The 26,332-nt window shown below is 43.7% G+C and overlaps 1 protein-coding gene and 1 long non-coding RNA gene across 4 annotated transcripts in view; one reads left to right on the forward strand and one right to left on the reverse strand.

Annotated features, from left to right (window-relative positions):
* On the reverse strand, positions 1-7,953 carry LOC127531422 (uncharacterized). Of its 2 annotated transcripts, XR_007938549.1 has the most exons (3): positions 7,833-7,953; positions 6,628-6,805; positions 1-4,092 (listed from the first exon to the last, which is right to left on the reverse strand). It is a non-coding gene; the product is annotated as an uncharacterized LOC127531422 (long non-coding RNA). The 2 variants fall into 2 exon arrangements; XR_007938548.1 differs by lacking the exon at positions 7,833-7,953 and having other exon boundaries at positions 6,628-6,876.
* Positions 6,868-26,332, forward strand: part of zeb1b (zinc finger E-box binding homeobox 1b) — a 52,151-nt gene continuing 32,686 nt past the window's right edge. The window contains exon 1 of one of the 2 annotated variants that reach the window (XM_022192197.2): positions 6,868-6,985. In XM_022192197.2, coding sequence (XP_022047889.1) covers positions 6,928-6,985 — 58 coding nt within the window. In that variant the 5' untranslated portion in view covers positions 6,868-6,927. Of the gene's footprint in view, positions 6,986-7,745; positions 8,073-26,332 lie in introns of those variants that run through there. The other variant, XM_051940816.1, reaches the window with a different exon arrangement.

The raw sequence follows: 26,332 nt of genomic DNA on the forward strand, positions 1-26,332 counted from the left end.
TTTTTCAAGTAAAAATCTGTTTATTTGTAACGGAGAGTAAAATTCAACCCAGAAAAACACTTCTATAATGGTTTCTATGGCTCTGGAGGCACTTTGTAAGTCTGACAGAAGTCTGATAAAATAAGGTTTTACCATGATGGTCACCATGGTCATACAATTATATTTTATCAAAAAGCCTTAAAGCACTAGAAACTGAAATGAAAGACATGGATGTTTATTAAGGAGTGAATTAATGGCACAGGCTTGTCAGACTTTGAGAAACTGTAGTCTGCTGCTACATCAGTTAACGTGCTGATTGGCTTGTTGGTCTGCAGTCCCCATCAGAGCTCCATGTTTGCCTCTCCACGAAGAGTCATTACGAGATCAAAATTAAAGCAGCACAGGCAGAAATACTCTGATTTCTAGGTCTTACATGTCAGAAACAATAAATCCAACACTTCATGTAATACTGTTTGATAGCATCTCAGACCTGTCTGTCTGGTGGAGGAATACATGGCAGAAAAAGTACTCAGATCCTGCTGTAAAAGTAGTCAAATCTCACAATGATAATGTTACTTATTTATGTTTTTGAGAAACTTCAGTATGAAAAGTGAAACTATTCACTGCAGTGAAATGGCCCTGCAGAGTAATAACAACTACAGTATTAGAATTATGTTCAATAATCATTACATTTAGTATTTTCTTAAAGTAGGGCTAGATTTCTTTTGAGCTTGTAATATTTTATTAAATAACAATTCATGATCCTGTCTGAACACATACTGTCTTTTGTGCGTATAATGGTTATCTGCATAGTAAATAGTATCTATAGTTTCTCTAAATGCCTATTGTCTAGCAAACATAGGAAATGTTTTAACATTTCAGTCAGAATGATAACAAAGCACAGATATAAAGTGGCATGAAATGGAATTAAGGTAAAATACTTCCCATGTGTGTCTAAGTCAGTAATTGAGTAAATGTGCCAAGTTAAATGACACCAATAAATGACCAGCTCCTTTAAACCTCATGCCTCCTCTTCTAATCCAGGCACCCTGTTAGAAACCAACTGTAGATCAGTATTCACAGGCTGATTAGCCCTCCTCATGATGAGTGCACTGAGCTGTTTAGAATAAGTGGAGTGGCCCTAATAGAGGAATCTTATTCAAACGTGTGTCTTCTGTGTTTTGCTTCTGTCCTGCTCACCTTTCTCCAAACTCCGATATCTGAGGTGTGGCTCACTCCAACAAGCCTGTCAGCTTCTTCCCGTCTTGAGGAAAAAATCCATGGAGGAAGACGGAAGTGAGTTGAGATTGACATCTAGTCCTCAAAACAGTGCATTGTTAGGTTTCAGAGTGTGACAGCTTGCATTCAGCTCCTGCTGAATACTTGAGCTGTTATTTGTTTTAGGAGTTTCCCCATGGGGCCGACTTGACCTCAAGAGAGAGACATGAGAAAATTCTCAGGCTTGCAGTGAGATCTGTTTATTTGCTGTGAGCCAGACCGTTAAAAGCAGCAGCTTTTATAAATCAAAAACTGGCTTTTCCTCCAAACTCTGCTCGTTCTCTCAGCTCTGACTGCAGTGTGGTGCTTCACTTGGAGGCCAAAATTGATCTTTTCTCATTTCTACAGTATCAGTTGCACTGAAGGCTCCACCTGAGCACTTTTACACTCTGTGTATGTGAGTATCTCTTAGCTGGGTAACAGTGTTGGCTGCAGCCAAGCAGAATGGCAGTGATAGTGTTGTGTGGGGGTTGTTGGTCTGCAAAAAGGGGAGGAGGACCTCACATTTAGCTGCCGTCTCTTGGGAGAGATTAAGCAGTTTAGTCTTTGCTGTGTCTCTCTCTATCACTGCCACTGCCTCCTGCTTCTCCTCTCTATTTGGAGCAGGGCAGGGTGTACCTTTTCTGTCGTCCTCCTTTTTACACTTTCTGTTCCTCTGTTCTGCTCTCATTTCCTCTGCTCCTTTGCTTGGTTCTTTTCTTTCCATCCATCCTGTCTGCCTGTGACACTCTGAACTCTTTCACTTTCCCCTGACTGTTTCTGTTTACACCCTCTCTCGTGGCTTTTTTTTTTTGTTGCACCCCTCCGACCTCTGGACATCCAGCTGATTCTCTTAGCTGACAGCCCAGATGGCACAGTTAGTAGGGATGTGCCCCCTCCTTCTCCACTGCCCCCCAGCCCCTCTGTCCCCACTCACCAATAGGCTGCTCTGGCTCGGCCATCCCACAGAGCTGATCCCCTGCTCCTGCGTGGAGCACCATGGAGCTCAACCACGACTCACATTAATCTCCTAAACGATCCTGGACCTAAGAGGATCAATACTCATTTTCAGGGAGCAGCATGATCCCTTAATGTAGTGGAGGATGGCTGCTTATCCTTCGCTCTTTCCCCTCCTCCTCTGTTTTAACTCCCCATTGGAAGAGCAAGAGTCAGCCTTTCATTTCATGTCATGGTCCATTTTAGTTAAGACAATATCTCACTTTTGTTACTGATGTCATTATTCAGGTGAATAACACCTGTATGTCCTCTTTAAGGGGAATTTGAGGGATCTTCTTGATAAAAAAAAAAATGCTTCTGTCTTCTTAAACCAAGGCATTATTTTTAGTGTGAGCTGGTTGTTTTTATGAAATTCAATCTATGTCTTGTAATTGCCCTCTCTGACCCCACATTCATCCAGATCATAGAGAGGTCAGCAGGGCACCTACATGTGTCTAACAACAGAACCAGCGGCATTTATTTCCCGTTGGTTGCTGTAAGAATTTGCTCCAGTACAAAATACACAAAGATTTGCCAGAGAAAATAAATCACCATTTTACTCCAGTTGCTCTGAAACACATCAGAGATGTCTTCAGGCTATTTTGTATTAGTAGCGGTCGTATAATTGTTATTCTTTGTTTTCCACAGACGCTGAAAAATGACTTCATGCTAATAGCGGCATGATCCAAGGAAAATGGGAAAGGTCTGACTTTCCATTGGATAACAGGCATCCTACTTTTCCAGATTCGGTGTGCAGGGAGCACCGCTACAACCGCACAGTTAGCTGAGCGTCTCATCATTGATCTTTGCTGATGCAGACTGTTTCTGGGGCCTTTTTCATCAGGAAAGGTATAGCAGGAGAGGGAGGGAGAAGGAGGGAGAGAGTTGGGCGCTCTCCCCTCATCGTGGATCTCTCAGGCAGCCTGTCTATTGGTAGAAGAGGCCACCTGGAGCAAGTTTGGAGGTGTTGTTTATGCTAAAGCTATTACTGTGCGTCTGGGCAGCCTGCCCTGAGAGCTGGACCGCTCTGCTGCTACTGAATTATTCACCCCTGAGATCTGCCATCCCATGTATACAAGCTGTCACATGTAGCTGAATGATAAGCTGATTGTCCAGCAATGAGGAGTTTGTTACCTCATGTCTGTAAATACTTTACAGGCAAGATTTATGTCAAGCTAGTGGTAAAAAATTCTGTGTATGGTTCAACGATGAAATCTAGGAAGTGTAATCCAAATACATCTTCCGACGTGGTACTTTCTCCTTGCTACTTGAATCATTTCCAGTGATTACAAGATGTCACCCTCCCATTAAACAGCCTGTCCTTACAAAACAGGACACCCAAATTGAGGCAAAACTGGGTTACACAGTCGAGCTGCTACAATAGGCTGAATGATGACAACACCTTACATACCAGAGATCCAGGCAGTAGAAACCTTACAGTCATCTGCTTCGACAATAGCCACAGCCTTGCAGCAACTGCAGCTCCTCTGACCTATAATTGCAAGTCATGGGACCTCAAGCATCACTTCATCATCTGCCGAGTTTATAAACTTCATCTTTCCCGTCACTACAAGCAGTCCAGAAGAATTCTCCTCAAACATGTGATCTGGGATTTTTCATTTCTATTTCCACAGGGCGTAGTGTGATAAGCGGTGTGTCTGTGAAAGTTGGGGTCTGATTGGACACAGTCTGAACCTGCTGATTGTGCTGGCATGTCTGCATCCTCTTCATCACCACTGCAGTGAGCTCGGCTCAGGAGAACAGCAGGGTCTTTCTTTAGGTGGAGGATTGAATCAGTGATGACAGTCTCATGACCTCTTCCTCTAACACACATGCTCTGTCTGCTGTGCTGCTGCTGTGCTACACACACACACACACACACACACACACACACACACACACACACACACACAGGAATACATACATTAAGACACAATGTTGAAGAAAAAAGTCATATTTCAAGTTGAATATCATGACATCATTTGCACTAATGGTGCTCTGTAATGTGTTTTTGGCTATATATTGGAGTAAAGTATGGTACTTTACCAAAACTTATTTTTTGACAAAAAATCAAACCAAATTAAATAGACTTTTAAAACAAATCCGACCTCTTTCATAAAAGGAACATGAAATGAACGATAAAAATGAGAAAAGTAAAGGTACTAACTTCAAAAATATTTTTTTTTTGCAGTGATGCCATAGAAGAACCATATTTAGTTCCACAAAGAACCCCTTACCCTATAAAACCTATTGAAAGAGCTTCCAAAGGTGCCCTCAAAGAATCATCCAAACATGGTACCTTCAAGCACCAAAAACTAAGATCCAAAGAACTTCTGCAAGAACTAGGTTCTTTAAAGAACCATATACACACGTGGACAAAATTGTTGGTACCCCTCAGTTAAAGAAGGAAAAACCCACAATTCTCACTGAAATCACTTGAAACTCACAAAAGTAACAATAAATAAAAATTTATTGAAAATTAAATAATCAAAATCAGCCATTACTTTTGAATTGTTGATTAACATAATTATTTACAAAAACAAACTAATGAAACAGGCCTGGACAAAAATGATGGTACCTCTATAAAAGATTGAAAACTATTTGACCAGAGTGACATGATTAACTCAGGTGTGTCATTTAATTGACATCACAGGTGTTTCCAAACTCATAATCAGTCAGTCTGCCTATTTAAAGGGAGACAAGTAGTCACCCTGCTGTTTGGTGAAAAGGTGTGTACCACACTGAACATGGACAACAGAAAGCGAAGGAGAGAATTGTCCCAGGACATCTGAAAAAAAGTTATAGACAAACATCTTAAAGGTAAAGGCTATAAGACCATCTCTAAACAGCTTGAAGTTCCTGTGACAACAGTGGCTCATATTATTCAGAAGTTCAAGACCCACGGGACAGTAGCCAACCTCCCTGGACGTGGCCGCAAGAGGAAAATTGATGACAAATTGAAGAGACGGATCGTTGGAATTGTATCCAAAGAGCCCAGAGCAACCTCCAAAGAAATTAAAGGTGAACTCCAAGGCCAAGGTACATCAGTGTCAGATCGCACCATTCGTCGTTGTTTGAGCCAAAGTGGACTTCATGGGAGACGACCAAGGAGGACACCACTGCTGAAAAAAAACTCATAAAAAAGCCAGACTGGAATTTGCAAAAATGCATGTTGACAAGCCACAAAGTTTCTGGGAGAATGTCCTTTGGACAGATGAGACCAAACTGGAGCTTTTTGGTAAGGCACATCAACTCTATGTTCATAGACTCAAAACCAAGCATACGAAGAAAAGAACACTGTCCCTACGGTGAAACATGGAGGAGGCTCAGTAATGTTTTGGGGCTGCTTTGCTGCATCTGGCACAGGGTGTCTTGAAAGTGTGCAAGGTACGATGAAATCTGAAGACTATCAAGGCATTCTGGAGAGAAATGTGCTGACTAGTGTCAGAAAGCTTGGTCTCAGTCGCAGGTCATGGGTCTTCCAACAGGACAACGATCCAAAACACACAGCCAAAAACACCCAAGAATGGCTGAGAGAAAAGCGTTGGACTATTCTAAAGTGGCCTTCTATGAGCCCAGATCTGAATCCCATTGAACATATGTGGAAGGAGCTGAAACATGCCATTTGGAGAAGACACCCATCAAACCTGAGACAACTGGAGCCGTTTGCTCATGAGGAGTGGGCCAAAATACCTGTTGACAGCTGCAGAACGCTCATTGACAAATACAGAAATCGTTTAATTGCAGTGATTGCCTCAAAAGGTTGTGCAACAAAATATTAAGTTATGGGTACCATCATTTTTGTCCAGCCCTATTTCATTAGTTTGTTTTTTTAAATAATTATGTTAATCAACAATTCAAAAGTGATGGCTGATTTTGATTATTTAATTTTCAATAAATTTTTATTTATTGTTACTTTTGTGAGTTTCAAGTGATTTCAGTGAGAATTGTGGGTTTTTCCTTCTTTAACTGAGGGGTACCAACAATTTTGTCCACGTGTGTAGTTCTTTGTCTAACCACCTGGAAATATTTCAGTAACAGCAACTGATAATTGTTTAGCAATTTTTAAGCAAAAAAGTAAAAAGTAAGAATTTGTAGCACTTCTGGGTCTCGTCCATTGTAACACATTCAATATTTTTGGGTTCTGGACTTTTTTTCAGGCAGAACATATTACATGATGCATTTCTCACATTTCCCCCCCTACTCTATGGACCAAATAACAGTTGCAGTTTTAACTTTATGCTAAAACCAACCACCACACCATAACTCCAATAGAAATGAAGAACCTTTGGTTCCAAATAATATTCTTTTACTTTTCTGAGAGTACTTATTTTGTAGTTTGTGACAAACAATTCAAACTAGCACAGTCACTAACACTATCACCTAGGCCCATACCTTTAAATGAGCACTAGAACAGACAGGAACTAACACCAGCGTTCTGCTCTGCAAACACGGTAACAGTAGCAGCGCAGGTACCGCGTAGCTCCGTCCGGTCCTCCCTCTCTCTACCGGCTCTCCGCGCTCGGTTCAGGCAGCGTGGGTCGGGGAGGTGCGGGAAGGTGATGTCGTAAAGCTGTGTGTCGTAAACCAGGTGCGGAGAAGGGGAGGTGAAGGGGAGGGAGGAGGAGGAGGAGGGGGAGAGGGGGTGAGAGAGGAGGTGACTCTCCGGCAGCATTTAGACACAACGAAAGGATCATGGCGGATGGCCCCAGGTGTAAGCGCAGAAAGCAGGCGAACCCGAGGAGGACCAACGGTGAGTAAAACTACTTGTGAAGCGGAGTTTTTCTTTCGGGGAGACGGTCTGGAGGTTGTTTTGTCTGCCGGTAATTTTATCCAAAAGTTTGCCAGCCCAGAAGTCCGGTTTTTAGTAACTGAAAGTGCTGGGAAGTAGCAAGTGAGCGCTGTATTCCAGCCCTATGTGGTGTACCGTTATACCTGGGTCGCGTCTCTCCCTCCGCCTAGCGGTCCGCTGCACCCGAGACCGTTATACGCACCTCACTCCGGTATGAGTGGTGCCGCTTTTGTCTCCACTTTGCACCGCTTTACTTATTTGAATACACTTTGACCTTCTTTATAGACCCAGCATTCATTGATTTAGTTGCATTCTGTCGAGTTTTTGAGCCTCCACTAAACTCGGACCTGTTTCTGAGGGGAAACGGGCTACCTGATTGAGGATTGTAGACCTCGACGGACTATTTTAACTGTTTGGGTCGAAAACACAGTATATACAACTGAGCTTTACTCGAATATGTTGTTTGTGTGTGAAACACGGAGAACACAACTGCTTGTTCTTTCTTTTGCTCACTCGTAGCAGGTAGCGACAGGACAGTGTTGCTACACTACAAGGGCTCACATTTAGAATGATTTAAATCAGTCTGTCATTTGATTTAAGTTAGTTTTGTTTCACTGAATTATGTTTTAAGGAAGAAAAGAGAAGAAGCGCGTCTTGTTGTCTTGAAGCACGTTTTGAACAGTTGCGTTTTTTCCTCCTCTAACTTGTCGGACTGTGTCAGCTGTGCGCTGCTCACACTGTCAGCGGTAAATGTCCGGTGTGACAGAGAGTTAACGGCCCGGTAGAACATGGATGGTGATGAGCTTACCGAGGTTCCGGAGAACGAGGAATATCTCACGCGCTGTTTGTGTGAGCAGCGCGAGCGCAGCCCATATAAGGACAGCGGATCCACTCCTGTCGCGCGCTGGGAATCCTGATTCTTGTCGGACGGTGGACGCGACAGAGTCTCTTCACTGTCTCTGCTCCTCTGTGTCCAAGCGCCTTGTTTTAACCGCATATAACTACATTTTACGTGGCTACAGCATTTTACCTGCGTTTTATGATTTCGGTATGAGAATCTCGGATTTTCGCGCATCTTATTGTGTTGAGAAAATGTTGTTGGTATCGTTACAAAGTGCCGCTACATAGCTGCTTTGTTAACGTTTCTTTTCATTTTCTATCACGCACGTAAATGTTGATTTTGTTAAATATCATGGACTTTTGGGAGTTGTTAACGCCTCATTTCCTACTATATTCGGCCTTTCATTTGTTGCGAATCCGTTGTTTACTCTTAATGACCCTTTTTAAAAAATATTTAAGTGAGAAAACAAGTTGTTTTGTCGTGGTAATGACAACATGTGGTGTCCATATCAACCAGTCCTGCTCATGTGTTAGCCTGTGCCACCCAGTGTAGCTTAAAGGAACTGAGGTAATGCAGGAATTTCGGTGTTATTTCACTTAGTAAGCGTCGATTGCTCATGTGGTGCTAAAAACAGTACTTCGTGGGTGGAAAAATGCGACCAAACGGTGTTGTGTGTTGCGGGCTGGCTGTCGTGTGAATTTTCTGTGGATACCTGATGAGTGATGTGGAGAGTGCCATGTTTTTTCCCCCAATCGGCGATTTTAATTTTTTCCATTGTCACTTTTTAAAATCTTTTTGATAGGGTGTGTTCATCTATGTGAAATATTGACAATGTGGACACAGTAGATAACGGTTCTGCTGGCCAGGTGTGGATATTTCTCTGCCTTGTAGGAGGAAGTCACTCTTTTTATTAGTTTTTTACAGGATATCTATATGTCCTTTGTTACTTTTTCCTCGTCACTTAAACTTAACGGGGTTTTATTAAGCGTTTTTCCGTAATGACATAGCTCTATTGATATTTAAAGTCACATCCGTAACCAAACAGATGTGTTCCCTGTTGCTTTGCCTCATTTGCATTTACTTCAAAGTGCTGTCAAGGTCTGCTTTTAAGTCCTCACTTCCTACCACCTTCTGACAAGACAGGTGATCTGTCATGTAAATACACCTCCCCGCATTTTGAAAGGTATTCCTCAGTGAAGTTAGATGAAGTTGAAGGCTGACGTTGTATGTTGTCACAGCCGTGGTTTCGTTATAACAAGCTTTAGTAAGAGCTGCTGTCTCTCCTTAATTAAAAGAGGCCATTGCCAGTGCTCTTATAATTAAGGAAGCCCTCAAGTTGTGCCCAGCTTGTTATGGTCAGTGACTTTGCCAGGTTCCTGGCTGGCAGGGGGAGCTGAGATCAAGGTGAGCTCCATTCCCTGTTGTAAACAGAGAGGTGTTAACAGCCTGCAGGACGACAGGTGTTTGCAATCGGCGGGATACTATAGCTTCCTTTGTCGCTTCTCACCAGTCAGCTCCCCTCAGGAATAGCAGTCGTTCCCTGCAACGGTAATTTAACACAGCAATTTGGGAATAGAGGAATGCGCCCGGTATTAACATTCTTTGCAAAAATAAACAGGGCTGTGCCGGGACAGCTTTGTACCCATGCTTACGAGGTGCTCTCTATGTTTTCAGAACAGTGCCAGGGAAATACTTTGAAAAGAGTGTGCACACAGGTAGCTGGGATTTCTGTTTATTTGACAATATCTCACGGGTAATTTGTCTCATCCCTTAATCTGTCTTTCCCTCTTCTCTTCAACCGATTCCTCCCTTCCTCTCCCTCTCTCTCCATCTCTCTTTCTGAGGTGTACTCACACTTGCACCTTGATGATTCATCCATCAAATAAGGAGAATGAGGTTGTGGGCCTGCCATTTGGCAGCAAGTCATGTAATGTTGAAGAGCATGTTTATTGGCCTGGTAAAACTATACTTAAACTATACTTAGTGTCCTGGACTCTCTTACCCTGTCTACAAACCATTGAATTCAACCACATGCTGTATGTTTGTGGAAGAACAATTAAAAACAACGGTTTAGCTGTAGCTGCAGTTTGTGCTGTGAAACAAGCAGTGTTTTGAGCTATAGTGAAGGAGGTGGGGTTTGGCTCTGTAGTTCTGCATGCCACTTCTGCATTTTAAAAGACATCTGTTTACATTTAAAAGGTCCACCCCTGTTGTGTGAAGAGTTTAGCAGAAGAGGAAATTTTTCATTTATCTCACTGCTTTTCACCAACTTCCTCAGCAGCTTCATTTGAAAGTGCCAAGTAAGAAGAAAATCCCCCCGCCTCCGCTCTCGCTCTGTCTCTTCTTCACTCCTCCTTTCTAGATTTTGTTCTTTATTTGTGAGGGAGGGGGTTAAGACACAGTAGCCAGGGGTGCTGTTGATTGCCCCCTGACCTAGGCACCCATGCGTGCCTAGAGTATGACTTCACTTTCCCCCCTCTGTGCCATTGTGAGGCTTCCAGCATGTCCAATTGTGTTTGTGTTTAAGTCTGTTCAATGACAGGGGAAGGAGTGGAGGAGGAGGGAGGGTTGGAGCTGCTGCTCTGCTCCCTCCTCTCCTTCCCCTCCTCTCTGACCCCTTAAACTGTGGGCTCCGTGTTCCCTGTGGAGTCGAAAATGGGGTGGTGGGGGTGGGGTGGTAGTGAGAACTGGTGAGAAGTGGCGGAGGTGACTGAAGAATTAGACAACAGGTGACAAGTGAGGGACTGGTGCTGGCAGATGTACAGCATGATGCACATGGCAGCTTTCTCCTACACATCTGTGGATTTCTGGATCAAACCTAAAAAACCCCAAATGATTTTATACCCGATGTAGGTAGAGTTTGCCTGCTTTTCCTTGTTTGCTTTTATTTAAGTGTCTGGAAGAAAAGTTTTGTTTCGGTTAAGCGTAATTTCCATCAGGGTGGGAAGAGGCCTGTCCTCAGCTGACCATTTGGCAGAATTAAAATTATGTGATGTACGACCACACTCCCACCTCTGTTAAGGCAGCTTAATGATTAGCTACTCCCATGGAGGCTGAGAGCATTAGCCTATAAAAAGGTGCTCTCCCTTCATAAAGAAGGAGTTTTAAACCCAGAGTCAGTTTCAGTAACCCCCTTAACTGCGCTTGGATGTGCTTTATTGGGGTTTGTGTGGCTGAATGCTTAAATGAACCATTGTGTGTTCAGGCTTTAGTGAGAAAGACTGAGGAGAAAGAGCCTAGTTACCTTTGCAGTTTGCCTGCTCTACCTCATACACTTTCAGTGGCAGAAGAAAAGGGCCATTCAGCCGGCCCGGCATGGGGAGGGAGAGCCCTTTTCACACTCGGCTTGTGGGAAACTTCTCCTCCATACTGTGCATGCCATTTGCATATGACCCATTCTTTTCCCAAAGGTCCCGGTGAGGGAGGAATCTGTGGAACGTTCGCAGAATTCATCAAATCCCTCTCTCACGCGGCCCTCCGGCTCTCAAGGGCCTGTGTTGCAGCACTCTGTTTGACATTTTTGTCTTGGAAATGTAGCTTACGTCTGCGTCACGCTTGCTAGCTTTAATGTTAACACCAACGCATCCCTGTGGCATTTCTGTCCCATGTATTGTAAAGTGGCAATGTGTGCTAGCCAGTATGCTGTTTTTAATGTCAGGGTGAAGGCTTCATTTGGCACAGCAGGCAGGAGTTTCCCCAAATTCCCAGCATGGGCCATGATCTGCATGACAGCCTCGGAGGCTCCCTAACTGATGATGACGCAGCCATACGCAGATCGCCAACACTGTCCCTGAAAGGACACAAATATCCTGGAGTTACTGTCTTGGGGGTGGGATAATGGAGGTAGTATGGGGGTAATACACGGATGAGGCAGTGGGAGCTTGTAGCACTATGTCAGCTCAGTGAACTGAACAAAAACACAACCGTTGCTATAGAGCAAAATGTGCCCCCCCTTAGACTAGCAGCCTGGGTTGCTTTTCTCCAACATAAAAGATCACTTGGTGCTTGTAGTAACCAGAGCTGCTACCTTGACTCGACACAACATGTGGAACAGCATCCACGCTGGCATGCTTGTTGTTATTGAGTGAGATGTGTTGGTCTGCAACAGCACTAACAGCCTTTGACCCTAATACAGATACTGACACAGAAAGTGGTGTAGGCTGGTATTTGATGCAGCGCAGGGAGGAGAGCTCAGTTAAGTGTATCATGTAAGCTAACTGAGCAGAAAAGCCTCCTTTGCCCTTCTCTCCTGACTCCAAAGCAGTGACTCATGGGCAGACAGGTGTATTTACAACCTTATGAACTCTCCAACTCCTTCTTCTTTTTTCTTTTCTTTTCTTTTCTTTTCTTTCTTTTCTTTTCTTGTCTTTTCTTTTCGTCATTCTTTGTTTCCTCCTACTCTCTCCCTCCATCCCTAAAGGTGTCAAGGTGACAGATAATATTCTCTAGTAGTGTGTATACTTGAAGGAGAGGTAGCCTTTAAATAGTTATCCGGGTGGAGGTAAATATTGTGTATGGTGTGTCTAGTGCTGTCAGTTAATGTGTATTTTTCATCATCTGTTTGATGGCTGCTATTGAGTCCCTTTGGGTCTGTCTGTAGACCCCTCCTTGTCCCCACATCATCACCACCACCACCACCTCCTTCTTTCCCTTCCCGCCCATCTATCCCCACCCCTCCTTGGGATTCTCAGTGGAGCGGTTAATGAAAAAGACTGGACTGACACAATAGGCAGAAGGCGGGCTTGGTAAGGGACTGTTACACCAGCTTGTGTTTGTGGCAAAAACTCATCAAGGCGACCCTCTGCTGTAGCTTCACTTCAGACCACCTGATTGCTACTTTTTGTCTTTTTTTCATGTTTTTTTACACTTGTGTTGAATGTCTAGTCCTTTTTAAATGCGCTTGACCTAATTATCGTCCCACAGTGTCTCTGTCTACAGGGATGAAATTAGATGACATCAGATGAAGAGAAATCCACTGCTATGTATTGTGCTTTGAACACAGCCTAGTGGCTGGCTTTTTGCCAGCCCCTTATGATGACCATATTGATTTTCCTCTCCATAGCACACAGAACTGATAATGGCTCTCCTGAGGGGGTGCGCATTCATATTCACATTCTGATTTCAGTAACACAGCCTAGCTGTGATGTCCCAAGGGCCACAGTGACTAACAAATCGAGTGCCCTTATGTCCCCCAAGCCTGTGCATTGAGCTAGCTTGGCTAGCCTAGCCTTGTGACAGCTCCAGCAGAAAAAAAAAGAAAAACCTTAGTCACCCTGTTTGTTAGTCAGAGAGAAGGCCGGCTGCTATGCTGAATGTCAGCATGGATAAACATCCACACAGGATTAATGAGAGGAGAATGGCCAGCCTGAAAATGGAGGGAGGGCAGAATAGAAGGAGGCATGGAGCATCCACATTGCCCCATTTAACCCATGAGCGTTTCGTTGAGGTCCCCATGACCCCACCAGCATGACCTAACTGAAGGAGGCAGCCAAGCCCAGACACACAAAGTGAGTGTTATCTCAAAGTAAGTACAGTACGTCTTTGTGAATGGAAAAACACAACAGAAAGGCAAATGACAGAATACTGCTACTGATGCTGTCTTTATAGCTGTAAGCATATTAAAACAAGAATATTTTTGTACTTTGTGTAACTATAAAGATTTACTCCATTTATCAGTAATACTGGTGTTCATTGTGTATAGTTGTCCTTTCGCATGAGTTTGCATCATCAAGTTGTCTCTCTACACACTCTACAGAAACACAGATTTGGAAATAATCATTAGACTACAATGATCACCGCTTTTTGCCTCTTCATTTGCAGTTCCTAGACTTGTGTTCTTGCATTTACTGACAATGCATTTAGGCTTTCTACCCCAAAAGCATGTGCAGCATACAAAACAAGACCTTCAACAGCAAAGTACAGAGTACATCTTTTATACTAGGTCTCTCTCACTCTGGGAACTGGAATTAAGCCAGTAACCTTTGACTGGTCTCAGCCCACCTGTCCTGGCTCAACTCAGTGCTACCAGCATTCAGGTGTTTACAGTGAAAACATACTGGGGCCTCCCCAAGCACGTTTCATAAATACCTATGCGCGTGTGTGTGTGTGTGTGTGTGTGTGTGTGTGTGTGTGTGTGTGTGTGTGTGTGTGTGTGTGTGTGTGTGTGTGTGTGTGTGTGTGTGTGTGTGTGTGTAGTGGGTAGTAAAGGGAAGGGAGCAGATACCGTCCTATCGCCATGACCAGGCAATCCTACATCTGTCTCCTTACTCACGCTGACAGGGTCCTCCCCTCTCTCGTTACAGTGGCGCCGGGACTTTTGCCCGCAAGTCAATGAAGCATGGCCTCTAATTGATCGTGTTTGGAGTTGTACAACATTATTAATTAGTTTTTGCTCATCATGTGTTTGTTTGTTTGTTCCTACTGTTCCCATTACAAAGGCCATCATTAGTTGTATGATCTGTTAGCTGCACGCCAGTGCACTTACAACAACAACAAAGCCACACGTTATGCTCTAAACCATAAGCCTTGCTTCAGCAACCTTCTAATTCTTCCTTTCTCTAAAAGTTTCTCACTCATGAGTCCCATGTATTCTCTCCTTTTCTGTCTCTCATTCGACTCTGGCAGCTGTCTTGGCTCTGTTTCTCCAGCACCAGCAGGTGCTGTAGGCATGCAGCAACTCAGCTATACAGCACTCATAAATAACACCTGACAAAAGTATGAGAGAGCCAGAGCTACAGCCAGAGTGAGGGAGGGAGGCAGAGATTGAAAGTTTCCTCTGGCAGGAGAACAGGGTGTGGCTCACGGTCAAATGCTAGCCTTCTCAAGAAGGACATGTTCGGAATAGAGAGTGAAAATATGAGAGGAGCAGAGAAAAGAGGTGGAATGTGAGCATTTTTTTACTGTGAATGTGTTGCCTATTCTTCTGAAGTTTGCACTTCTCCTCAATGCCAACTTTTCAATAAACCCTTTTCATGCAAATTTCTTCTAAATGGATCTTTTTTAACACAAGGCCAGCACTAAGTGACTGGTTAAGTAGGAACTTAAATTTGAAGGAAGGGAGCATTATCTTTTCTGTAATTAGGATGTAAGAGCTTGGAACAATGTTAATTGTGCTCTAAAAGCAAATGAAGAGGTCAGAAAAGAAATTATATGCATACTTTTATAATCATCATCAGTAATGAACCAGCACTCGGAATATATGAACCCATAAATCATCCCTGATCAAGTGCCATTAATGAACACAGCTCAAAATGAAGTCTGCACTGTCTGTCATTTTATGCTCTTCAAACTCACCAACATCGCACACACATCCTGTCTCATCAGAAGCTATCGATCAGCTTCTCAGGGCGAAGGTTAGTTTGTCATTTTCTCCTGCCTCACCGTGAACAAAACCAGGAAGTGTGTGAGAGATTACGGCCCAGGATGCAACCTGAAAGCCCTTTATCTCTGTGAAAACAAGAGGCTTCCTGCGGCCCTGCTCCCATCCAGGCCACCTCCCCCTCCTTCACCCACCCGGCCCCCAGCACCTGTGGCAGCCTATTTAAGGATCCTCATCAGGGGCTGCGCAGACCACAAACCAGGGCAGAAAACATGAAATCCTGGAAAAAGAATCAAATCTGTTGCTAAGACATAGTTCTGCTTGCTTCATGCCTGCCACACAGAGGGCAAAGTAAAACAGCATTGCATATGAGACATATTTGAAAAGATTTGGCTCATCTGCTACACAACATTTCATGGTTGTGCTCGATCTTCTTGTCCTGCTGAGACTTGGAAACAGGGCTGAAAAACACTACGGCTGTATCTTCCTAATGACTCTTAGTGTTTCCAATCACTTCCAGTGTTATACTTTCTCATAATGATGTAATAATTCACTCCTTTTTGCCTATAATGTCAGCGTCTTTCTTTTGATCAAGTTGATTACTTAAATTAGCCCTTTTGTGTGCCTCTTTGTTCAGCTGCAGTGAAACAGTTGCCTGATCCCCTGAAAGATTCCTCTGCTCATTTAGAACTTCAGATTCTGCCTCCCATTCAGTATTTTAGATGAGTGAGCAATGCCACATCAAAGCTGCTTGGTCACCTAATGTTGTGTTGTTCTCCCAAAACCCAGAGCCCTCGAGATGACTTCCTTGCTCCTTTAAGTTGCTGCCACAGCTGGCAAGGGAGGTTTGTCTTGACAGTGGCCTGCACTGAATTTCAATGACCCCCGTCCTCCCCCCAGTCTTATTATGCCATCGCTGCTAACTGGCTGCTATTCACTGCAGTGTCCTGACTTCCCAGAGGGACCTAGATAAACAAGGGCTATTCAGTGACTGAAAAGCCCACCCCCTGCCAGCTTTGGCCTCTCCTTGTTTCAGTGCCAGGCTGCAGCGCGCCTTGCTCGCCACCGACGCCAGCAGCAGTGGGTAGTGTGCCATTGATTCTTCTGCCCCACACTGCACACTTTTAGAAGGATTAAACTTAAGTATGATAACTGATAAATGCAATGCATTAATAATGATGAAGGATGTATTAGAGCAAAGAAGGGGTACAATTTTGTCTTGCTGTGTAGTTGTGTGTGTTTGTGTTAATAAGTACAGTGTGTGAGGGAGGGAGCAGTAATCTGTAGGTGTGGTGTGATGTTGCAGGCCAGGCTGACTTCCTGTTGTTATAGTCCATCAGGGGTGGGGGATGCTCCCATGAGATTACCCCGTGAGAGTCACATGGTCAGGCTGTATTGCATTTAAAGGCCATGTTTTTTGTGTTTTTCCGTGCGTGTGTGGCTCATTGCGTTAGGCATGGTTTGTGAGTGCATTCCTGGCCTCCACCTGAATTCTGACCTGATTGTGAACTGTCTCTGAGTCTCCATCTTTCCTTTCTGTGTCATATTCTGCCCTTCCCTTCATCTTTCCTCTTAATCAGCAGATCTCAGAGGAAAACCACACATCTCACTAGGATGTCTCATCCCTATCTCTGCTAGCCAGATGTTTAAAAGCTGTTTGTTTGTTTACCCTATGCAAGTCACTTTGATTGATGCCTACCATAAAACTGCTTGCAAGCGGAACCCACACATCTCTGTATTACAGTAAAATATTTCAAACAAGGAATTGTACAAATTGACCATTTTAATCATTGAATCAGCAGCCCTTGCAGTTGAAGTGGCAACAGATATGAGTGTGATCGCAGGCGACAGCAGACCATTCGTAAGCAAGAGGAACAGTGTCCCTGAGGCTGTAATGGCCCTCCTGACCGGCCTACTTCCATCACTCCCCGACTCACCAGCTAATTTAAAGCAGTGCCCTTCTAATCGAATGGCTGTCTGATAAATCTATTGAATCAGGACAGATGTCCAGCGGGGTGTGGCAGTGACACAGCGTCTAGACAGGCTGAGAGGTGAGCAGACAACTCCAACGTGATTCAGATCCAAAGGAATCTCACCTCTGCGCCTCTTTTTTACGCCACTGGCTGTGTCTGCTGACGTGGAAAGGCATGTTAACCAAATCAGCATTTGAGGGTTCTCAGGAAGACAGAGAGTTTCTTAGGGCAATGTGGACACACACAATGATTGTAAAGTACACCCTCAGTAATAACACTAGAGTTGGTTGAAGCATGCATTATGGTAGCAAACCAGAAGGCCCATATTAAAGTCAGGCTTTATCGAGCCCTCCTCTTGGAAAGGGCAGAGACCTAGGGCTGAATTCCTAATAATTGTATTGGCCCATGACAGATAACATTGATGTAAAGCTGTTTATTGTTGATGATGAGTCGATTGAAGCCGGGCATACTCTTTCTCTTGTCCTTGGGGAGCTTATCCCTGAGGCTGGGCTGGCTGTGTTTTATTAAAACCCAGGTTTAAATGGGCCGGCCTTCTGATCAACAACCAGATTAACAAACTAATAAAACATACATCACGATATATAGAGAGGCCTCCTCTGAGACTGTTTCTATTAATATACAAATATGGAGGATTACTGTCTGCTTGTCTCCATGGCCGTGGAGAGGGGATTAGGGTCCTGGTCCAGACAGATTGGATTTAATGTGTGTGTAAGACTAAACGATTGCTGTGGTACAAAGCCCTCATGTATGTACAGGCTGATCTCTGCTCTCTGGCTCAGACATCATTACATCCTGTTGTGTTTGTGGATTAGTTACATCCATTACATTTGTGGGTCGATTCTGACCTGTTACGACAGAAACATCTTGTTATTTTTGTATCATCTATTCTGTGTCACACCATGTAGTTAGCCATCTACAGTTCTAAATGTTCATGCTTCACAGCCTGTACTAACCTTATTTGGTATTATGTAACACTTGTTTTTGATGGGCTCTTGCTGGTATTTGTATACCATACTATCAATATGTCTAGATGACTTGACAGAATATATGTATATGTATATGTGTGTGTGTGTGTGTGTGTGTGTGTGTGTGTGTGTGTGTGTGTGTGTGTGTGTGTGTGTGTGTGTGTGTGTGTGTGTGTGTGTGTGTGTGTGTGTATGCATGTTGCACAGTGGTGGCACAACAGTTAAGTCTCTGGACTACTAATCAGAACGTCAGTGGTTCAAACTCCAGTGCGGCCACTGTTGGGCCCTTGAGCAAGGCCCTTAACCCTTCCTGCTCCAGGGGTGCTGTACTGTGGCTGACCCTGCGATCCCGGCCTGGGTCTGGGATCTTTCTGCATGGAGTTTGCATGTTCTCCCTGTGCATGCGTGGGTTTTCTCCGGGCACTCCGGCTTCCTCCCACCGTCCAAAAATATGCTGAGGTTAATTGGTTACTCTAAATTGTCCGTAGGTGTGAGTATGAGTGTGATTGTGTGTCTGTATATGTAGCCCTGTGACAGACTGGTGACCTGTCCAGGGTGTCCCCTGCCTTCGCCCAAGTCAGCTGGGATAGGCTCCAGCACCCCCCGCGACCCTAATGAGGATAAAGCGGTGTATAGAGGATGGATGGATGGATATATATATATATATATATATATATTATATACAGAGAGAGAGAGAGATGCAGTTGCCCTTTTTGACTGGCAATTGAATATTATCAAAATGAACATGCAAGTTACCCATTAATAGTGGGACTGTTTATTGACATCTTATTGACATTTGCATCTGAAGCACAAAGCAAGAAAATATGAACACACACACACACACACACACACACACACACACACACACACACACACACACACACACACACACACACACACACACACACACACGCAGCACAGCATAATACATACAAATCATATTGCTTAACTTACAATCAATAATTTCATAGTCTATGGGATGCTTGACACTGAGAAATTAGTCTCAGTTGCAGTGTGATGCACTACTGAACTGACAAATTACTAGATAATTTAGCTCAAAGTTTGATTTAAACACTTAAATACAGAGTATTCAGATTATGACTTGTCTCTCTCACAGGAGACAGTATGTCCTGCAGAGGGAAGCTTATCCTTCAAGAAATGTCTTTCTATAAGAATGTTACCAGGGAAGTTAACCAAAGCAATGGAAAAAGTCCACAGAGATTTGTTTTAAGTCCCAACTTCCTCTCCTGGAGCCTCTGTTTCAGCTCACTCAGTGTTAAACTGTAGCCTTTTGGGGATCCAGATAACGGATCCCCAACGGGAAGATGGGTTAATGCACAAACAGGTAAATTCTCAGTGGGATATAAATGACTAAAGTGACTGTGGTTGTAATCATTAAAAAAGTGAAAACACATGTAGTATTCTTTCTTACAGATGTCCTAGAGATAGCACTGGGTGTGTATGTGTCCTTTACCTGCTTTAACATGCGGCCCACACACACACACACACTCACACACGCACTGGGCTGTTTATCCCCAAGGGCGCCCAGCTAAAGGAGAGAGCGCCCCTTAATCATGTCCCTGTCCAACGCCCTCGTTATCAGCCACGATTAATGAGCTCTCCATTAATGAAAAAAAAACAGGAGGTGCCGACCCCTCCTGTATGAAAGAGATGGGGGCTGAGTGTAAATGCTCCCCAGGTGCAGTGACATCATCTCCTAGGTAGATATGATAGCTGTCACAGTCTGCTTTTGTTAGCAATGACAGGGTGTATGTGTTTGTTCAAAATGTGTCTGCATGCATGTGTGTGTGCACATGTGGCCTCACACTCAGTACCATGTTTTGATTGTTCAAACTCAACCTCTTGGGTCTAATCCGTTTTGCCTTTGTATATCTGTCTTCCCCTTTTGTCTGTGGCGGCTATATGGTGCAAAAGGGGGTAGGAGGGAGGCAAGGGATAAGAAGAGCCTGATGAGATGGTGGAGGAGGAGGTGGAGTAGAGGGCGGCAGGTGCAACGGACACCCGGCGCAATCACCGGCGCTTGGCGAAAACGGCGACAGGAAATCAAGGTTGTCTTGGCAACCTGGCACTATCGATTAAGCACGGTCGTCTCCGAGCTCACATCAGAGTCCCGGTGGAAATGGTGCTGCCTTGGGTTTCAGGAGAGAAGGAAGATGAAGAGGAGTGGGAGGGGTAAATGGTGTACTAAGAGCAGCAGGAAAGGAAGGTTGGACAGTGATGAGTACAGGTGATTGCATCTCGCTCAGAAGTGGCTCTCCCAAACTTTGACTCCCCTCTACCTCTCTTTCCTCCTGAACTGAACATCCACCCCAGCTTTGTGTTGCTCTCAATCTCTTCTAGATTTATGAATGCGGACTACTTCTCATCACTAAGTCATTTCCATGGCTGAGGCCTTCTCAGAGCCCTGCAAACATTTAACACGCCCATGTCCCTCTGTTTCTGCCTGCTTCTTTTGTACTCTCTCCCTGCATCTGTCACGAAATATGGGTCTATGCAAGCACAGTTCTCTCAGTGTTTCCAGACCATTAGTTCACATTGTGTAGTTTGATTTAAGGACCCCATGGCACACATGAAGAGTTTACTTTTCCGTCTCTGCAGGGCAAGCAGGTTGCTGTGCAAACCCCTGCCTGCACACAGCGATTACGCCATAATTGTACACTGAGGTGGTGATGTTGCATAAGCCCTGCACAGAAGTAATCGATACGCAGTATTGACTTGTTAGGAGGAGTATTTTTGGCTGATACTGCACTCAGTTGGTGTATTTTAGACAGGCCGTGCCTCCTTTACAGTTGCTCCCCCTCTCTTTCTTTCTGTCTGTCTTTCTTTCTGTCTCCTGACAGAAGGTGAAATCACCCAGTCCCAAATCCCTAGCAGATGCGTCCTCTCTCTCTTTCTCTCTCTCTCTGTTGTACACACTCATTCAGACAGTGATGAGCATTCAGCAAAATTAAAGCAGTGCCCCTCTGCTTTTTGTTTTTTTTTAAATTGTTTGTCCATCAAACTTTGGGTCATCCAAGTCCGTTTACTGTCGTAGCTGCATTTATAACCTGAACATTTGTTAGACATGGAAGCTGTGCTGATGGAGGAGATTTACTGCTGACTTTTTTTTGGAAAGACAACAGTACAAAAACTCTCCCTGTCTCCATCCCACCCTCTCACTTCCTCCTACCTCCCATGGTCAGTTGAATACAGAGTACTCCTCTGTCCTGCCATCGTGTGGGTTTTCCAGCCTAGTTAACCCATAGCTATCTGCTGAGCCAGCCTTGTTCTGTGCAGTGTTTTCATTTAGTTGGTGTGGTATCTCATTTTTAATCAGGCACTTGAACGAATAGCTTTACAAAATGCGCTGATTTGTTTCTTTCATTTCTTGCATATACGCTACATATGAGGCTACAACCACTAAGCAATTATCTTAGCATAGTGACAGGAAGTAGGGGGAAATAGCTAGCCTGACATTGCCCAAATTCACCAACCTAGTAGTACCTGTGAAGTTCACTTATTCACTTATTATATTATTATATAAAATATTAGCTGAATATTATCTGATTGCTGCAGCTTGTAATGCCATGCAGTCACCTAAAAATGTGGTACCTTCTCAGCAGAGCAGAAACAAAACAAGTTCAAAAATCTGACAGTGATCACCCACTACATCATGGATGGATTAAATTATATTCAAACTAATCAGAGTTATTTTACACTCTTAATGATTAAGCCCACCCAGTTCAAAGACATATAAACAAGATAAAAAACTCCAAAATCAGCATTTATTGAAAGTGGAAATCAGTTCAGCCCACTTACAGTGTGCTTTTTAAAAGAATTCTTTCATGGCTTAATAATTTGTTATAAGAACATGAAGATATGTCAGTTTCTAACACTAAAACAATGCATCATGGCTCCAAAAAAAATTAAAAATCAGCTTGAGGGGCAAGTAGCTATTAATTTTCATATGTTGACACTGTTTTTCCTGTATTATCCAGCAGTGTCCAGCATCTCAGTGCTTACATCAGATCTACATAGGCTGGACTCAGTAAGCCAACTCCTGAGGTTATCACAACAGTGAGTTTCTAATAAAATTAATCCAAAAGCACAGATATCGTATGTGGCCTACAGTAATGTCTTACAAGACTGTAGGGGCACTGAACATCCCCACTTCCCTCTCATCTCTCTTTATTTGGGGCTATTCTGGGCTGGGCTAATGTGGCGGCAGTGCTGCGTGCTGAGTGAGTCAGCGGTCATTAGGGCGTGCAGACAGCACTCTGCCGGAGGCCACAGGAGCCAGTCAGTCTAATGATGAGGCCAGTGAAGTGCCAGGGACCTAAGCGTTCAGGACGTTCTATAGATCCATCCAATTAGCCTCCCACAGCCCCGCCCATTGTCACCGTTACAGTGAATAAAATTACGAGTGCTTCTCTTTGCCACGTAAGAGTGACAGGTTGCACCAGTGATGTCACGAGTTTCTCATCTTGCATACTTGCATTTCTTTTAGACCTGATTGTTACATGTTTGTATACATGTATTCGTGTTAGGCCAAAACCATATACAAAGAGTCTTGACTGTGTGTTTGCATGTGTCAGCCACGGCAATCTGTAGTAACCATCGTGTAACTGACTGGAGCTATGAGAAAAAGGAGAGAGAGAGAGAGAGAGAGAGAGAGAGAGAGGCTCAGCTACAGTGCTCAGATCCAGTCATCCTCCCCTGGGAGAGGCTGACTGAACAGGAATGTAAACATGGCAGCTAAATAAACTGCTGTGTGGGGCACAGAGAGAGAAAGACACAGAAGAAGAAGACGAAAGAAAACAAGAGAGTGTATTTAGAGATGTCAGGATCACTCAAAGAAAAGGACAGACTATTACAGGGTAGATCTTTGCAATTTCAAGTGGAATATATCTCAGAATAAATGGTCTGGATCAGGACAAATGCAATAAAAGGGATTTTCTTTGACTATTAGTTGGCAGTAGTTATAATCAAAGAATTTAACCTGAGAGGGGAGCTGACATCCACTGCACATGGAGGCTGACAAGGACAGCTCAGCATTCCTCCCCCTCCCCTTTTTTTAACACCTTATCTCAACCTCTCACTCTAAAATAAGATGCACTCACACCATGTCACATGGCACCAGCCATCACCCACAGCTCCTCAAATACTCCTTGGACTTTGAAAGCTGGAAAGTGCAGGAAGCCATGTTCACACTGTTCTGCATTTGTTTGTGGAAAAATTGCTGCCAAATTGGGGTCATCATGAATATTGGCAAACTTTGCACTACGTGACACTGTCTTCCAACTTTTTATGACATGAGGAGTCACTCAACTACCATGCTGCTACCTATCTCTATTTTCAGTATTGTAAAGTGCCAGGTGCTGTATGAAGTGTTAAGCTTTGGCTCTTCTTTGGTGTGACTGGTTAGCTCTTGAAAAGTTGTCTATACTGCTAAAGTTAATTTACTTCTCATATTCATGAAATTGTTAGGCCTTTGCCGCACCTACAGTCCGCATTCCAATGATCTCAGTGCAGGGGAGCACAGCATCATGAAAAATGTCTCTCCATTTGTGGCTTCTTCCAGTATTCTTCAACTCTACCCCCAGTAGTTGTCGAATCCGTCAGGCGCGTTTTGATGTGGTGATCTGACTGTTGAGCACAGGTGCTGCTGGCTGCTGCCATGAGCTCTCTGTAGCTGCCATAACCCAGGGTAGGTGGCAGTCATTATGACAGTGTTTGAGGTAGCAGGCTGGCATCATCAACATTCCAGCGCCTGTTTTGCTCGTTCCCTGCCCACAATGGCAACTGATAGACTACTGTTGACATAGTAAGCGATTAAAGCTTGATTCATACTTCTTCATTGAATGTATGTCATAGGTATTCTGTATACCTGCCTAGAAATATAACTCCTTGTCACGTTGACTCAGACTACAACAACTCTTACAGTGCTCTAGACAAGGATAATGCTTCGGTGAAACTAAATTTAATATTCAATAAATTGTAATTGTATCTGGCTTGCTTATAATATAAATACAGGAACTAGTATTCTGTTGATGTAACTATATTCAGTTATCTCATTTTCATACCTCTACCAGTGTGTCTTTACACACTAGTAGAGCTATGAAAGTGAGATAACTGAATAGGACTGATGTGTTTCTCTTTTCTGCTTTGCAGTAGTTTCTATGAAGGTTATTGTTGCTCAATATTTATGAGCTCAAACTTTAACATTGCTTGTAAGTAGCAGTATTAATCTAAATATTGTGATATGGCCAGGTGCAACAGCAAAACCTAATTATGAGCAATTTTTGATAAAGGATAAATGTGTTACACAATACTACATAAATTAAGCGTTATTGTGGTACAGTGATACCCCTGGCTACAATAATGTTCTCCAAACATAAGGGAATGTGCTTGTCTTGGTGCAAAACTCTTATTGTCCTGTTTTTATTTTTTCAGTGTACAATAAATGAAAAAAGACCATTCCCTCTAAAGTGGTGACTCACATTGCATTTGCGATATCTGTCAAAATAATTGCATTTTGATTTTTTTCTTGCATACATTCAGACCTAGTTTGAAGTCCACAAAGAGCATCAACACAGTGGCATGTTGGCCTCATCATTAACTAGCATTGGGGCGCTGTAATTGCAAAGTGACGAAGACTCAAGAGCACAAGTTTAAATGCTCAAACAATGAAGGCCACATGTGGATACTGTTAGATAGGCTATGAGTACACACAAGGCAAGAGTATAAATCAAGTTTAAGCTAAGCTACCTTGGCACAGTGTCCCACTACTACCTATTTCTTCCAGCCTCCTCCCTATGATCATGGGCACTTTGTCAGAGGCCCTGCTTTACATCCCTCTTCCCAGGTCTTCACCCTTCCCTGTTTTGCTTTTTTCTTTTTACCAGCGTCTTTCATTTTCTCCCAAGGTGGATCAAAGAGAAGAGGTCTGTGGAGGCGTATGGAACCAGACTCAGTGTCAACAAGTAGCTTTCTCTGCTTCCCTGCTTCTTAGTGTGCCGTTTAGAAAAATCCCCTTCAACTTACCAGAGTCAATGAAAACTGGTGCAGCTCTTTTCCATAGGGTCCTTGTTTTACACCACACTACACATACGCCACCAACAGTCTGTCATTCATCAGCTCATCTATTGACCTTGAAATTCATCCTGATGTCTTCTCATTCCTGTCTTTGTCCCCCTTCTACCATCTGTCCCTCCTTTCCTATCCCTGCCTCCAACACCAGGCACTGTGCCAGAGGTGCTAAACTGCATCTTAACCTGGTGTCTGAGCCTTGACTCATCCTTTATTCATTCCCATTAAAGGAGCATGAGAGTTGTTCTTCTGCCTGTAGTCACTTCTGTTTCCCCCTCCATTAGAAAGACAAACGGCCACAGTGCGAGTGTACCCACGTAGTCTTCTGCACAAAGCAAATGGGTGGGCATGAATGAAATATATGTGCTTGGTCTCTGTGAGTCCAGTATGTCACCTGATAGATCATATCATGACGTAAGAAGACACAAATAGAGTACATGGCTTTAAATGTTGTCTGGAATGTTCTGATGTTTCCGTATTCTACACTTCTGTTTTCTTGTTTGTTAAATTTGGTCTTGTGATACTTCAGATTGGCATAAAAAGGTAGTAAAGGCTTTGAAATCCTCATTTGAGGAAGTTTGCAATTACGTTGAAATATTTATACTGGAAAACAGTGGCACAAAGGCACAAAAACCACATGTGCACACAAATACCTCTAGCTGTGGCTTTTAGCTGGCAGTGCGCCAAAATCCTCCCTGGGCTATGAGCCACTAGGTTCTCTTATATATTGTTTCATGTCGAGTACACACACAAGCCAAACAATATCAGCGTCTACCACCTTTACAACCTTGCTTCCCTGTGAGGAGCCTGATTCAGGAAAAAAAAAGCCCAAGATAAGGAGAGAAGGACAGCAGACGATGGGAGGAGCAGAGCGAGATAAAGGTTAAGAATGGCAATGAAAACGGAGAAAAGTGCAAGGCCAGCGACTCCAGCAGGGAGATGGACAGGATTGAGCGTTTCTGCCCTGCTGGTGGAATTTGGAGGATGCAGGGAGGGATGTGTGGAGGAGGGTGTTGTACACGGCAGGTAAATTGAATATCAACATATCCTGTGGACGGCCATCTCCAGCCTCTGGCAGGCTGCATCTCAATCAGTTCACCT

Source organism: Acanthochromis polyacanthus, chromosome 20 (genome assembly GCF_021347895.1).
Source record: "Acanthochromis polyacanthus isolate Apoly-LR-REF ecotype Palm Island chromosome 20, KAUST_Apoly_ChrSc, whole genome shotgun sequence".
NCBI lineage: Eukaryota > Metazoa > Chordata > Actinopteri > Pomacentridae > Acanthochromis > Acanthochromis polyacanthus.